Below are 12,439 nucleotides of genomic sequence, written 5' to 3' on the forward strand. Positions count from 1 at the left end.
GAGCTAAATGAATCGTAAAACAAATCCAAACACTGCAGGAAACTCTAGTTGATGCGTAAGTACACCCAGCAGTTTGGTATCAAATGATATCCATTCATGAGCCAATTTATTAATAGGTATTAGTCTGCTTACATTTACCAATATAAACTTGTACTCAAGAGAACACTAACTAGCCTATATGTTTAAATTTACCAAAGTGATTTCTATGTTTTGTCATATTATTGGAAAGTAGAAGTATTATTCTGCTTTGATAATTTACAGTTTTCTGTATTATATCTAATTTTTAAGCCATTACGTGATTTAATTAACAATACCATTTAACTTATAGACCTCTGTTGACATTGCAGTCAGTCAATAATTGTGATGTCTTTGAAAGTACAAAGATAAACAGTGTTAACAATGTTAACTTTAAAGTTGAAATGTTGAAACATGTATAATACTCAACAAAATATACAATTCATTATGGTCAAAGGAACATGAAAGAATAAGCTTGTTTCATCTGAAGACAAGAAAAGCAAACAAAAATTCAGAGATCTTACTCATTTAAAACTTTGGGCCATTCACACACATATCAGTACTTCACTGTTTCTACGTAATTAATCCCAACATGGTTATTTACAGTGTTCATTTCACAAAGATAATTAAGTATGTGCTTACCTGGCAAATGAGGGGAATTTTGCACAATAGCATCTCAAATACCTTGGGAGGAAGTGTGTGTTTGAAAACTTTCAGAAGTTCCTGTGGTTGCCCACACACCAAAAGGGCATTGCTGAGATGTTCAAGCCCCATTCAATGCTCCCCTGAAACAGATTTATAAGATTAGAGCAGAATTTTAAAGTTCTTCAAAATATACATTCTACAAATTACCAAGAAAGCACCAAGCATTGAAACTAAAAAAAACACATCAAACTAAAGACTATTTAGGGGACTTCCCTCGTGGTCCAATGGTTAAGAATCCGCCTTCCAATGCAGGGGACGCGGGTTCAGTCCCTGGTCAGGGAACTAAGATCTCACATGCTGTGGGGCAACTAAACCCACGTGCTCTGGAGCCCACGCACTGCAACTACTGAGCCCGCGTGCTCTGGAGCCCGTGCAACAGAACTAGAGAGAAGCCCACCCGCCGCGACGAAGAGCCCCCATGCCACGACGAAAGATCCCGCATGCCGCAACAAAAGATCCCACATGCCGCAACTAAGACCCGATGCAACCAAACAAATAAATGTTAAAAAATAAATAAAGACTATTTGAACAAGCCACAAAAAGAGTAAAAAGTATAAAGGGGAAAATGTTGAGCTGCCAATTAAATAACTTTCTGACCCAAATTACTATTTAAAAGTGCACTCTTGAATTGGAAACGTTCACATTCTGCTATTTGGGTATGCAAGAGGGAGGTACTGAGTTCTTTTAAAGGCTGGGGTTTGCCATTACTGATACGAGTTATCTTTAACTCTACATATGTGATTGATGAAGTATTACAGGTGAAATATCTTGATGTTCTAGCTAAATAAGACTTTTAAAACATAGATTGTATTATCAACGAGCTGAAACAAGATTTAGTGTAACATGAATTACATATCCAGGGGAGGAGAAGAGATTTATGAACTTTGATTTCTAGGTGGTTTTAAAATGAGTTTTAGGATGATTGGCTGTAAAGTAACTAAGAATGAAAATTTGTGAATAGTGGAAATTAATGATAGAGTCTCTCTTTAAGTTAAAACATGTAATCACTTAGTCTCACTACCTCGTTTTAGGAAACAGGCAAAGATCAGTGAAATAATTTAAGGTTTCAAAGCTAATTAATGCCAGAATTAGTAACAGAACCTAATTTTCTGAACCTTGAGACTATAGTGTGCTGCCTCTCTTCAGGTGTTATGTAATAACAGAAGTTGACATTTTGGCATATTTAATATAACTAAGTAGGAAATAAACACTTTGTATCAAACCTTTTAAAGAAAGAAAAAGATATAATAGTGCCTCTCAAGTTGATGGAGCTAATGTAACCTAAAAACAATAATCAGTTTGGTTAATTAGATCAACCAACCAATAAATCCAATCAAATCAGCTAATCAGAAATTTCTCTTAAAACTTTTGGCTCTATGGTCCCTCTGGTTATATAGACATAAACACAACTGAGATGGCTACAGAACTACCTGGCAGCAAAGTAGTAAAAATGGGGTGGTGGCAGGAGGGAGTAGAGAAAACTGAGATTACAGAAAACTGGGTGAAAAATTATTGCATTAGAACACTGGTTCTCAACCAGTGTACTGTAATAACCTAGGGAGGTTTAAAGAATACTGACACCTATGTATCTGGAGAAAACTATAATTCTAAAAGATACATGCACCCCAATGTTCACTGAAGCAATGTTTACAATAGCCAAGACATGGAAGCAACCTAAATGTCCGTCGACAGAGGAATGGATAAAAAAGATGTGGTACATACATGCATTGGAATATTATCAGCCATAAAAAAGAATGGCGCAGTGGTTGAGAGTCCGCCTGCCAATGCAGGGTGCGTGCCCCAGACCGGGAAGATACCACATGCTGCGGAGTGGCTGGGCCCGTGAGCCATGGCTGCTGAGCCTGCACGTCCGGAGCCTGTGCTCCACAACGGGAGAGGCCACAACAGTGAGAGGCCCGCGTACAGCAAAAAAAAAAAAAAAAAATGAAATAATGCCATTTGCAGCAACATGGATGGACCTAGAAATTATCATACTAAGTGAAGTTAAGTCAGAGAAAGACAAATATCATATGATATCACTAATATATGGAATCTAAAAAAATGACAGAAATGAACTTATTTACAAAACAGAAATAGACTCAGAGAAGACAAACTTATGGTAACCAAAGGGGAGAAGGGGATGGATAAATTAGGAGTTTGGGATTAACATATACACACTACTAAATACAAAATAGATAACCAACAAGGACCTACTGTATAGCACAGGGAACTATAATCAATATCTTGTATAATCTATAAGGGAAAAGAATCTGAAAAAGAACAGATATAGATAAATATATGTAAAACTGAATCACTTTGCTGTACACCTGAAAGTAACACAACACTGTAAACCAACTATACTTCAATTAAAAAAAAGAAAAAAAAATTCTGATGCCTGGGTCCCACCCCAGAGATTCTTATGTAATTGGTTTTGGGTTTGGTGGGGGATTTAAAGAATAAGCAACCAAGATGAGAATTTCAGAAGTAAAATATAGTAGAAGTATATAACCCTAAAAGTGCTAATTAATTTAGGGGTTCATAGAAATAATGTTAATCACCTTTGAGAGAGAAAAATTTAAAAACTCAAGTTTGCAATTTTTGTTTTCATCATCTCAATATTTGTAACATTCACCTCTAAATCTAAACTATTACATGATAGCTCTTAAACATAAAGTAAGTAAAAATAAAATGTAATAAAATAATTGTTATTTTTCTTTTAACTTATAACTCATAATTTTCCTCTCCATATTTATACTATCCCAGCTCAAAAAATGTTAAAGCTGAAAGGTTCTTTGTATTTTAATTGCCCCTATATCCAGGGAGTATCCTTAAGCAGTTAAAAATTTTTTAAGTTTTGATTCATACAACATTTAGTCATTTGGAAAACCTATTTACTTAGAATTTTATCTGACAGTAAATAAGGTGTTCTTGTATTTGGCTTTGCTTCTCCATCTGCCCACTTCCAAGACTGCAACCAAAACTAACACTAACTGTAACATCGTGGAGCTGTAACTGTAATAAAGTGAAAATGCTGGGACAGTTTCTCTTAAACTGAAGCAAGTTGGTTAACACGTCTAGTTAGTTAAGTTATCTGACATACAAATACCAATCCATAAATATTTCTCAAATATAAATTATCATAAATAACTGCTTACAAAAGAATGTTTACATTCTTACCTCTGGATAACCAAAGTTCTCCCATTCGTACTTCTTGCAGAAAAAGTTGTAATTTTTCATTCTTTGCTGGATCCCACAACTAAAAGAGTCACAGAATATTTAACAATAAGTAACGAATGTAAGGTATATGGTTACTCATCAAAATTATTTAACTTTTATTTTATTTATTTATTTATTTTGTTGCACTGGGTGTTACTTGTGGCAGGCAGGCTCCTTAGTTGTGGCCTGCAAACTCTTAGTTGCAGCATGCATGTGGGATCTAGTTCCCCGATCAGGGATCGAACCCGGGCCCCCTGCATTGGGAACACAGAGTCTTACCCCACCAGGGACCACAGGGAAGTCCCTTAACTTTTATTTTAAAAGCACATTTTGGGCTTCTCTGGTGGCGCAGTGGTTGGAAGTCTGCCTGCCGATGCAGGGGACGCGGGTTCGTGCCCCGGTCCGGGAAGATCCCACATGCCGCGGGGCGGCTGGGCCCGTGGACGTGGCCGCTGAGCCTGCGCGTCCGGAGCCTGTGCTCCACAACGGGAGAGGCCACAACAGTGAGAGGCCTGCGTGCCACAAAAAAACTCAAAAAAAAGCACATCTTGAATCTAGTCTCTAAATCCAAGCATGACAAATGCAGTTGTTCTTTATATTTAAGACAATTTCTTAAAATGGAGTTATAATTTCAGGTGCCAAAAAATAAAATATATATATATATATATACACGGCAGGCGATGGCTGTGAATTGTCACCATGCACATTTGATGGCCTTCCTAGATGGTACCTTGTTAAACCAGCACATCCAGCGTCTGCCAGGCTGCAGCCTGGCCAGTTTTATTCTTCAGCTTCTCTAATCCCTTGACACCTGGAACCCTGATTACCATTTTATATCAGCTCTTGTACTTTTCAATATACTTTCATGAGTTATATTGTCATTTAGATCTAACAACTCTGAGAAATAAAGTCAGAAGACTAGGGTAATTTCTTAAATTTAGCTCATGTTATAATTCAAAAAAAAAGTTGAAGCTCCCTCCTAAAACAAACAAATGAAAAAAATGGCATATTCAAGTTTGGTTGAGGTGTTTGTAATAACTTCATATTTTACCCAGCTTGCTAAGTACACAAAGGAGAAATCACACTGTAATCAACTATAACAAAGGTAGTTTTCTTTGTATGTTGCAAACCTATTTTCTTGCCTAGGGTATTAACCGGGCTTGTTGATTTAGCAAAGGGCATGGCGGGGGCTGGCCGGGCAGCTGGTGATATTCAGAAGGATGCTGTGGTTTGCTGCAGGCTAGTTCATGAAGGTGACGAGGTTCACAGGATGGCATCATCACTGGTACCATGCCAAGGACTGGTCTTTAAAGCTAAAGTGGGCAATCCCTAGCCCAAAGTATCAACTCCACTGCCAGTCACTTCAGCTTCAGTCTTTTATATTCAGAGAGTTTTTCTGTTTATTTTCCCCAAGAATTCTCTTTTTTAAATGGTATAAACCTGCAGATGAGATCATATTCTAAGCTTTTATCAGCAAACATGCTGATGATCAGTAACAACCACAGGTTTCATTCATCAGATACTTAGTGAGCCAAGAGCAGGACCCTCTAAGGAGAGCTGGAAGGGGAAGGAGATCAAGACTCCTGTGCCCATCCCCATGGAGTCCAGAGTCTAACCAAGAGAAAAGACAAGTATGCTTGATATCAATAACACATTAACAACAAAGTCCAATGTCTCTGGGGCTCATAGTACATTCCATCTGGTTGGAAGATCAGGGTAAGTTTCTCAGAAAAGATAGCATTTGAGATGTGGAGAAGCTCAGTGAAAGTCTGATGAAGAAAGTACAAGTGATGCCAAACTGCAGGGAAAAATATCAAGTGAGCTTATGTATCTGGATTATGATAGGGTGAATGGAGCAACAACAATAATAATTACCAATTACTGAAGGCCAGCTAGGGACTGAAAACTTTCCATGTATTATTTCTAATCCTTAGGAAAATAAGGCTGTCAATACAGAAGGCACCCATGGTGCCAAGTCCTTGGTGCCAAGCTGAGAGCATTCGTCTTTCATCTGCAGAGTAGGGAGCTACTGCAAAGTGTTACATATGCACAGCTGCGGTTTAGAAGGAATTTACTCTGAGAGCATAAGAAAAGAGGCAGTGAGACAGTTAAGAAATTATTACAGTATCCTGGGTAAAAGGTGATAAAAGCCTGAGGTAGTACAGGAGCAATGGAAATAGAAAGGGAATAGGGTATGAGATAGAGAACAGAAAAATAAGGGGATTGATTGTGGAAGATGAGGTTGATATTTTAAGCAAGATGAGTTGGGTCACAGCAGGGAGCCTAGGGCTATCAGAAGCATCACAAGGAAACAGAGGAGGAGGAACAGTGGCAAGGGATGAGATGATGAATATACTTCTGAACACACAAAGCTGAGGTGCCAACAGATCATCTAGGCTACAGAGTCTGGCAGGCAGGCAAAATTTGGGGCCCCAGGTCTAGAGCAGTACATCTGAGGTCACTTATGGAGAAGGGAAGGAGCTTCCAGGGAGATAAGGGATTATGCAGAATCTGAGAGCACTGTTTCACAAAGGATGGGCTGAACGAGCTATTAAAACTGCAGTTTTCTTGGGCTCCACCCAAGACCTAGCAAATCAGTCTAAGTAGAGTCCAGGAATGTGCATTTTTAATGAGCTCCTCAGAAGATTCTTATAAATTCTGAAGTCTGAGCATCACTGCCCCCATAACCATTGGGCTACCCCTGACCTCCTAAATCAGAATGGCTGGTGCTTGGGTCAAATAATCTACATTTTGACAAATGCCCCAGGTAAATCTAATGCAGACTGACCACAGACCATACTTTGGGAAACAAAAAGGGCCTGGGGTGAGGAGGAAGCGAGATCCTGGAAGTAGGAAGAGACATCTCTCTGTGCCTTAGTTTATTCATCTATAAAACTAGAAGAACAGGGCTTCCCTGGTGGCGCAGTGGTTGAGAGTCTGCCTGCCAATGCAGGGGACACGGGTTCGTGCCCCGGTCCGGAAAGATCCCACATGCCGCGGAGCTGCTGGGCCCGTGAGCCATGGCCGCTGGGCCTGCGCGTCCAGAGCCTGTGCTCCGCAACAGAAGAGGCCACAACAGTGAGAGGACCGCGTAACGCAAAAAAAAAAAAACAAAAAAACAAAAAAAAAAAAACCTAGAAGAACAGAGTGGTTATGAGGATTATATAAAAGAACATTTGAAAAATCCTGCTTCTGCCTCTTCTTCATTTGAAATAATCCATATCTTCATCATTTCCCACCTAGACTGCCACTGACGTTTCTGCCTTTGACTTCCCTCCTCCACCCCATACTCCAAAAAAAAAAATTGCATCCATTCTCTGAAATAAAATCACCGTCACTGGTTATCTGCCATGACAGAAAAATATCAAAACTTTCTGGTTTGGCATTCAAAGCCCTCCACAATAAGACACCAAACTACCACTCAGCTATCTCTCTGGCCACAACACTTTAAATATTGCAATTTCGTAGTCTGTGCCTCTGCACAAGCTGTTTCTCTCTGCCTACAATAAACAATATTCAACAAATATTTGCTGGGCACCTACAATGTACTGGACACTGTTCTAGGCACTGGAGAGCCAATGGAGAGTAAAAACACAGACAAGGTCTGCCCTTATGGAGCTGATTCTAATAAATAGAAAGCATTAATCAAATAATCACACAAACAAATGGTGTAACTTCAACCATGGATAAGGGCAATGAAGGAGAGGGACATGGAGCTGACCCAGGCTCTGCCCCAGGGAAAGCATCTCTCTCATGCCCAGCCATGGATACTCCCTGTCCTGCTTTCTTAACTCTGTCAATTTTACCTTTTTCTCTAAGAGACTCCATCTTCAAACCTCAGAAATCTCTGACTTCTGCTCTCCATGACCCTTTCATCAGACAGCAAGAATTATCTATTCTTTCTGGAAAATTTATCTCACATCTCTCATCACCGGTTGCCACTGATACCACCGCAGTTCAGGATTTTGATTACCTCTCACCTGTACTACTGCAATAACTTTCTTTTCCTCCACTCTATCTAGCATACTCCTGCCTGATGTAACCTAAAAAGTTTTTTGCTTTCCTCCTTTTTAAAAAAATTCCTGCTCAGAAATCTTCAGTAATTCCCCCATTGAATGTGAATTCCTTAACCTGGCCTTCAAAGCCTTCTCCGATGCGGCCCCTACTTAGCTCTCCAACCTCACCTCCCACTATCCCCCACTGGGACTCCTCTGTCAAACTGATTTACTGAATAGGCCTGGCAGATCCCCCATTTTGCACCTTTATGTACATTCAGTTCCCTTCATCCTGAATGCTGTCTCCCCTGAAACCAGGACCCAAATTTAACACATCCTTCCACACTCATTTGATGCCACCTCTTTTCCAAAGTCTTCTGTGAAGAACTGCATGTTCCAAAAACAGCCACAGCAATATTCCCAGAGCTAGAGGCTATTGCCTCTCCCCTTGAAACTGAGTGGGCCTCAATGCGGTAGAAGTGGCAACCTGGCACGCGCCCACATGTTCTCTCTCACAAATATATGTATAAGTACATATATACAGTTGACCTTGAACAATATGGGTTTTAACTGTCCAGATCCACATATACACGGATTTTTTTCAATAAATAGGCACTACAGTTGAATTGCTGTTGGTTGAATTCTCAGATTTGGAACCACCGATATGCAGGGCCAACTGTAAAGTTATTTTCAGATTTTTGACTGAGGGAAGGGTCGTTGCCCCAACCACTGTGTTGTTCAAGGGTCAACTGTGTGTATCAACACACACACACGCACACACAAATATACCACACACTTGCTTGCCCGGTGGGACCCATCAACCATACTGCGAGGAAGACCATGCCACATGGAGAGGATATGTGCAGGTGTTCTGTGCAATAGACCCAGCTAAGTGGCCAGCAGCATTAACTGCCCAACGTGTGAGGGAGCGAGCCTTCAGATGACCCAGCACCTAGCCCTGGGGTCAACCTGGCTGAAGCTGAGCGGAGCAGAAAGGTGTGATTCCCACCCAGCCCTACTCAGATTGCAGATTCAGGAGCAAAATAAGATGTTTTAAGCCACTAAGGTTAAAGGAGCAGTAGATCAGTAGAACACCTCCATGATAACCCTGCCCTGAAAGTGATCCTCTACCTCCTCTGTGCTCCTGTTACGTGGGGGATAGTCTTCCCTCCCCACCCACATTGCTAACCTCTGCCACACTAGAACAACGCCTCACACGTAGGAGGTGCTCAACCGACTGAATGAATGAAAATTCATAGAAGGACCTAAGAACCCTCTGTTTGAGAGATGATGTGAGTGCAGTTGGACCGATCGCTAAGATGATTGTGATTATCTTTAAAAATAACTAATCAAATTCCATTTTGGAGAAAAAGAAGATATGTTCTGCTTTTGAGCAAGAAGAAAGGCCCAGTAGGACAGGAGTGGGCGGTGCATCACTGTCACCCGGCCGAGGCCCGGCGTGGGTTTCTAAGTGTCTGGTGCTGCTCAGCAAGGGCAAAGGCTTCTCTTTCTTTTTTATAAACTAAACGTAGCGCCTTTTCCTACCACGTTTACTGTATAGCTGCCTTTTCACGACCCCAAATGGTTCTTCCTTCGTTCCTTTCCTTTCGTAGCGGACAATAAAAACTAAACGTAAGTTGAGCGGAAACGGGGTGAGGGCAGGCAGAGCGGTGCTGGGAAACGGCTGCTCAGGAAGCGGCCTGGGACCCTGAGGCCGAGCCGCGATCTGCATCGGCGGGAGGTTCCTCACTGTAACGCCACCTCGGCGTCGCTAAAGTACTTCCCCTGGGCGCCCCGTCCCTCAGCCTTTTGCTGCTGGGCTCTTCTTTCTGCAAACAAAACGTGGCACGTGCTTGTAGGGGGCCGTCCCCACCCCGCCTTCCGTCCCGCGGGCCTTTCGGCGGCGGCGGCGGCGGCGCCCGCGGCCCAGCCTCGCTCCGTGGGCCCAGTCAGCCCCTCCGCCACCGGACCGGTCAGCGCGTCCGCCGCCCTCCCAGCCCGGCCCGCCGCACGTCCGCCGCCGTCGCACTCACTTTCCCGCCTTGGGGTCGCCACGCCGCTTCCGGTCGAAGTAGACGCAGTAGCCGAGGAAGGCGACGGCGCCACAGGCCGCCAGGAGGCAGAGAACTGTGCGGACGTAGAGCATCCGGCCGCAGGCGTCCCACGAGTCGAGCGTTGGGCGCGGGCCCGCCAGCGCGGGGAACCCGGCCGGCCAGCAGGGGGCGTCGGCGCGGCGCCCCTCCCAGCCTCGGGGCTTCCTGTGCGCCGGGCCGCGGGCGTGAAGAGCTGAGCGTCGACGCCTCGCACCTCGGCCGGCGGATAGAGTAGGAAACCCAGGGTCCTAGAGGAGGCGTGTGGGAGTCTCACAACCACCGAGTAGGAGAGCTCTGTTCGAACCCAGGTCGGTCGTACTCCAAATTCCGAACCCCTTACCCAAACGCACCCCAGTCCCTCTGCCTACGACGCCCATTCCGGCAAATCACAGTATGTTGGGAATCTGGTTAGCTGAGGTAGTGATCCTTCTTAGGCCTGTGTTCCCTCAACTGCAACTTTGAGTCGTAACTCTGGTCATCTCCTAGTTCACAGTACTGCCCACCGAGCACCTGGACACTAGTCCGTATTCCCCAACCTGGTATGCTTTGTCACCTGCAAGAACCCAGCAGTCCAAAGTCCCCAACCACCTTAGCTCGATAGCAGGAGGTAGGAGGCATGTTGAAGTAATAATAATAGTAACAACAATAATAATTTAGCCTAGAAAAAAACGTTAATTTGCTGGTCTGGGCCGGGCCTGACAGCCAAAGGTCCCAGACGAAAAGCAACTCCAAGAAACCCATGACATTTACTAGCCTAGATGCTTTTCTAATACTTGCCTTATTCAGCAGACATAGCAGAAAGGAAGTAAGACTTTATTCCAAATATCAGAGTTTTGACTTTATACAAAGCCAAAGAGAAGGCATAAGCTAGGTAAGGACCTTCTTTTTTGTTTGATTGGTTATCCAATTGCTACTTACGATTTCCTGATATTACTACCATGTGCATAGCAAAATGATCATCTCTGCTGTGACTTCCACTGGGGCTGAGAAGCAGCCCATGGCCTCATTATTCAAAAGTTAGCCGGTGTAAGTTACATGCATGTAATTGTTTTCTTGAGTACTGTGTGTTTCTTCCTATAACTCAATCTTCTATTTGGGAGTTTGGGCTATTGTCAAAACCTGATTATAAACACAAACAGAACATAGGGTAGAATCAGCCTCTAGTGTTACTGGTGATCTGGGAGTGGTTTTTAGCTCAGAATCCTGGTGATGGGTTTAGTCCAGCTCCAAACGATCTTTTTCTAGGCTGACTGCTCTTGTCTTCTAATAAAACTACTCTACCTGTCCCCCACTTCCCATCCTTCACTTCCACTGAGCTCATAGTTAATCCTTGTGGTACATGGAGAGGGGTGGCGCCAGGGAAACTGTGGAGACTAGCAGGGTGTTCAGGGACAAAGTAAACAGTGACATGTAAAGGTAGGAGAACTATTAAGGCAAATAGAAATAAACAGCTCACTGAAGTTGAAATTGCCACGGAGACCATGCCATAAAGTAATTGAAAAATTTTCAAGCAAGTTTCTAAGGTAAGGGTAGATTTTTCTTCTCAAATATAGATACCACTCTTGCTAATTTGGTGATGAGAATTCCAGTAGGGACTTCCCTGGTGGCACAGTGGTTAAGAATCCACCTGCCAATGCAGGGGACACGGGTTCAAGCCCTGGTCTGGGAAGATTCCCACATGCCATGGAGCAACTAAGCCCATGCACCACAACTACTGAGCCTGCGCTCTAGAGCCATGAGCCACAACTACTGAGCCCTCGTGCTGCAACTACTGAAGCCTGTGCGCGCCTAGAGCCTGTGCTCTGCAACAAGAAAAGCCACCACAATGAGAAACCTGTGCACGGCAAGGAAGAGTAGCCCCTGCTCACCACAACTAGGGAGAAAGCCTGCACGCAGCAATGAAGACCCAATGCAGTCAAAAAAAAAAGAATTCCAGTAAAGCCTTTTCAAAATTGAGATAGCATTAATAATTGTTCTATGATGGATGATCGCTCTCTTTCTTTTCAACAGCGTTATTGAGGTTATAATTGGTATACAGTAAATTCCCTATATTTAAAGTGCACAATTTGGGACTTCCCTGGTGGTCCAGTGGCTAAGACTCTGCACTCCCAATGCAGGGGGCCTGGGTTCGATCCCTGGTCCAGTAACTAGATCCCACATGCCACAACTAAGAGTTCACAAGCCACAACTAAAGATCCCACATGCCGCAACTGAAGATCCCACGTGCTGCAACTAAGACCCAGCGCAGCCAAATAAATATTAAAAAAATAAAATGTACAATTTGATGCATTTCGACATATGTATACATCCATTGAACCATCACCAAAATCGAAATAATAATCATATCCATCATCCCCAAAAGTCTCCTTGGCCCCTTTTTTTAATCTGTTCTTCCGCTTATCCTTCCCTGCCTCC

The 12,439-nt window shown here is 43.1% G+C and overlaps 1 protein-coding gene across 1 annotated transcript; it reads right to left on the reverse strand.

Moving 5' to 3' along the window:
* Positions 1-535: 535 nt before the first annotated feature.
* On the reverse strand, positions 536-10,077 carry TOMM20L (translocase of outer mitochondrial membrane 20 like). The gene is made up of 3 exons (XM_067734623.1): positions 9,965-10,077; positions 3,898-3,976; positions 536-800 (listed from the first exon to the last, which is right to left on the reverse strand). Exons 1-3 carry the CDS (start codon positions 10,075-10,077, stop codon positions 729-731), a joined length of 264 nt encoding a protein of 87 aa, XP_067590724.1. The 3' UTR covers positions 536-728.
* Positions 10,078-12,439: the final 2,362 nt, after the last annotated feature.

Source organism: Pseudorca crassidens, chromosome 1, assembly GCF_039906515.1.
Source record: "Pseudorca crassidens isolate mPseCra1 chromosome 1, mPseCra1.hap1, whole genome shotgun sequence".
Taxonomy (NCBI): domain Eukaryota; kingdom Metazoa; phylum Chordata; class Mammalia; order Artiodactyla; family Delphinidae; genus Pseudorca; species Pseudorca crassidens.

Bases quoted from the DNA above. Each gene is read 5' to 3' on its own strand.
- TOMM20L (XM_067734623.1), bottom strand. From the start codon at position 10,077: ATGCTCTACGTCCGCACAGTTCTCTGCCTCCTGGCGGCCTGTGGCGCC. The intron at 3,977-9,964 runs GTGAGTGCGACG...TGACTCTTTTAG, and splicing joins GGCGACCCCAAGGCGGGAAA to TTGTGGGATCCAGCAAAGAA. The intron at 801-3,897 runs GTAAGAATGTAA...AATCTGTTTCAG, and splicing joins AGAACTTTGGTTATCCAGAG to GGGAGCATTGAATGGGGCTT.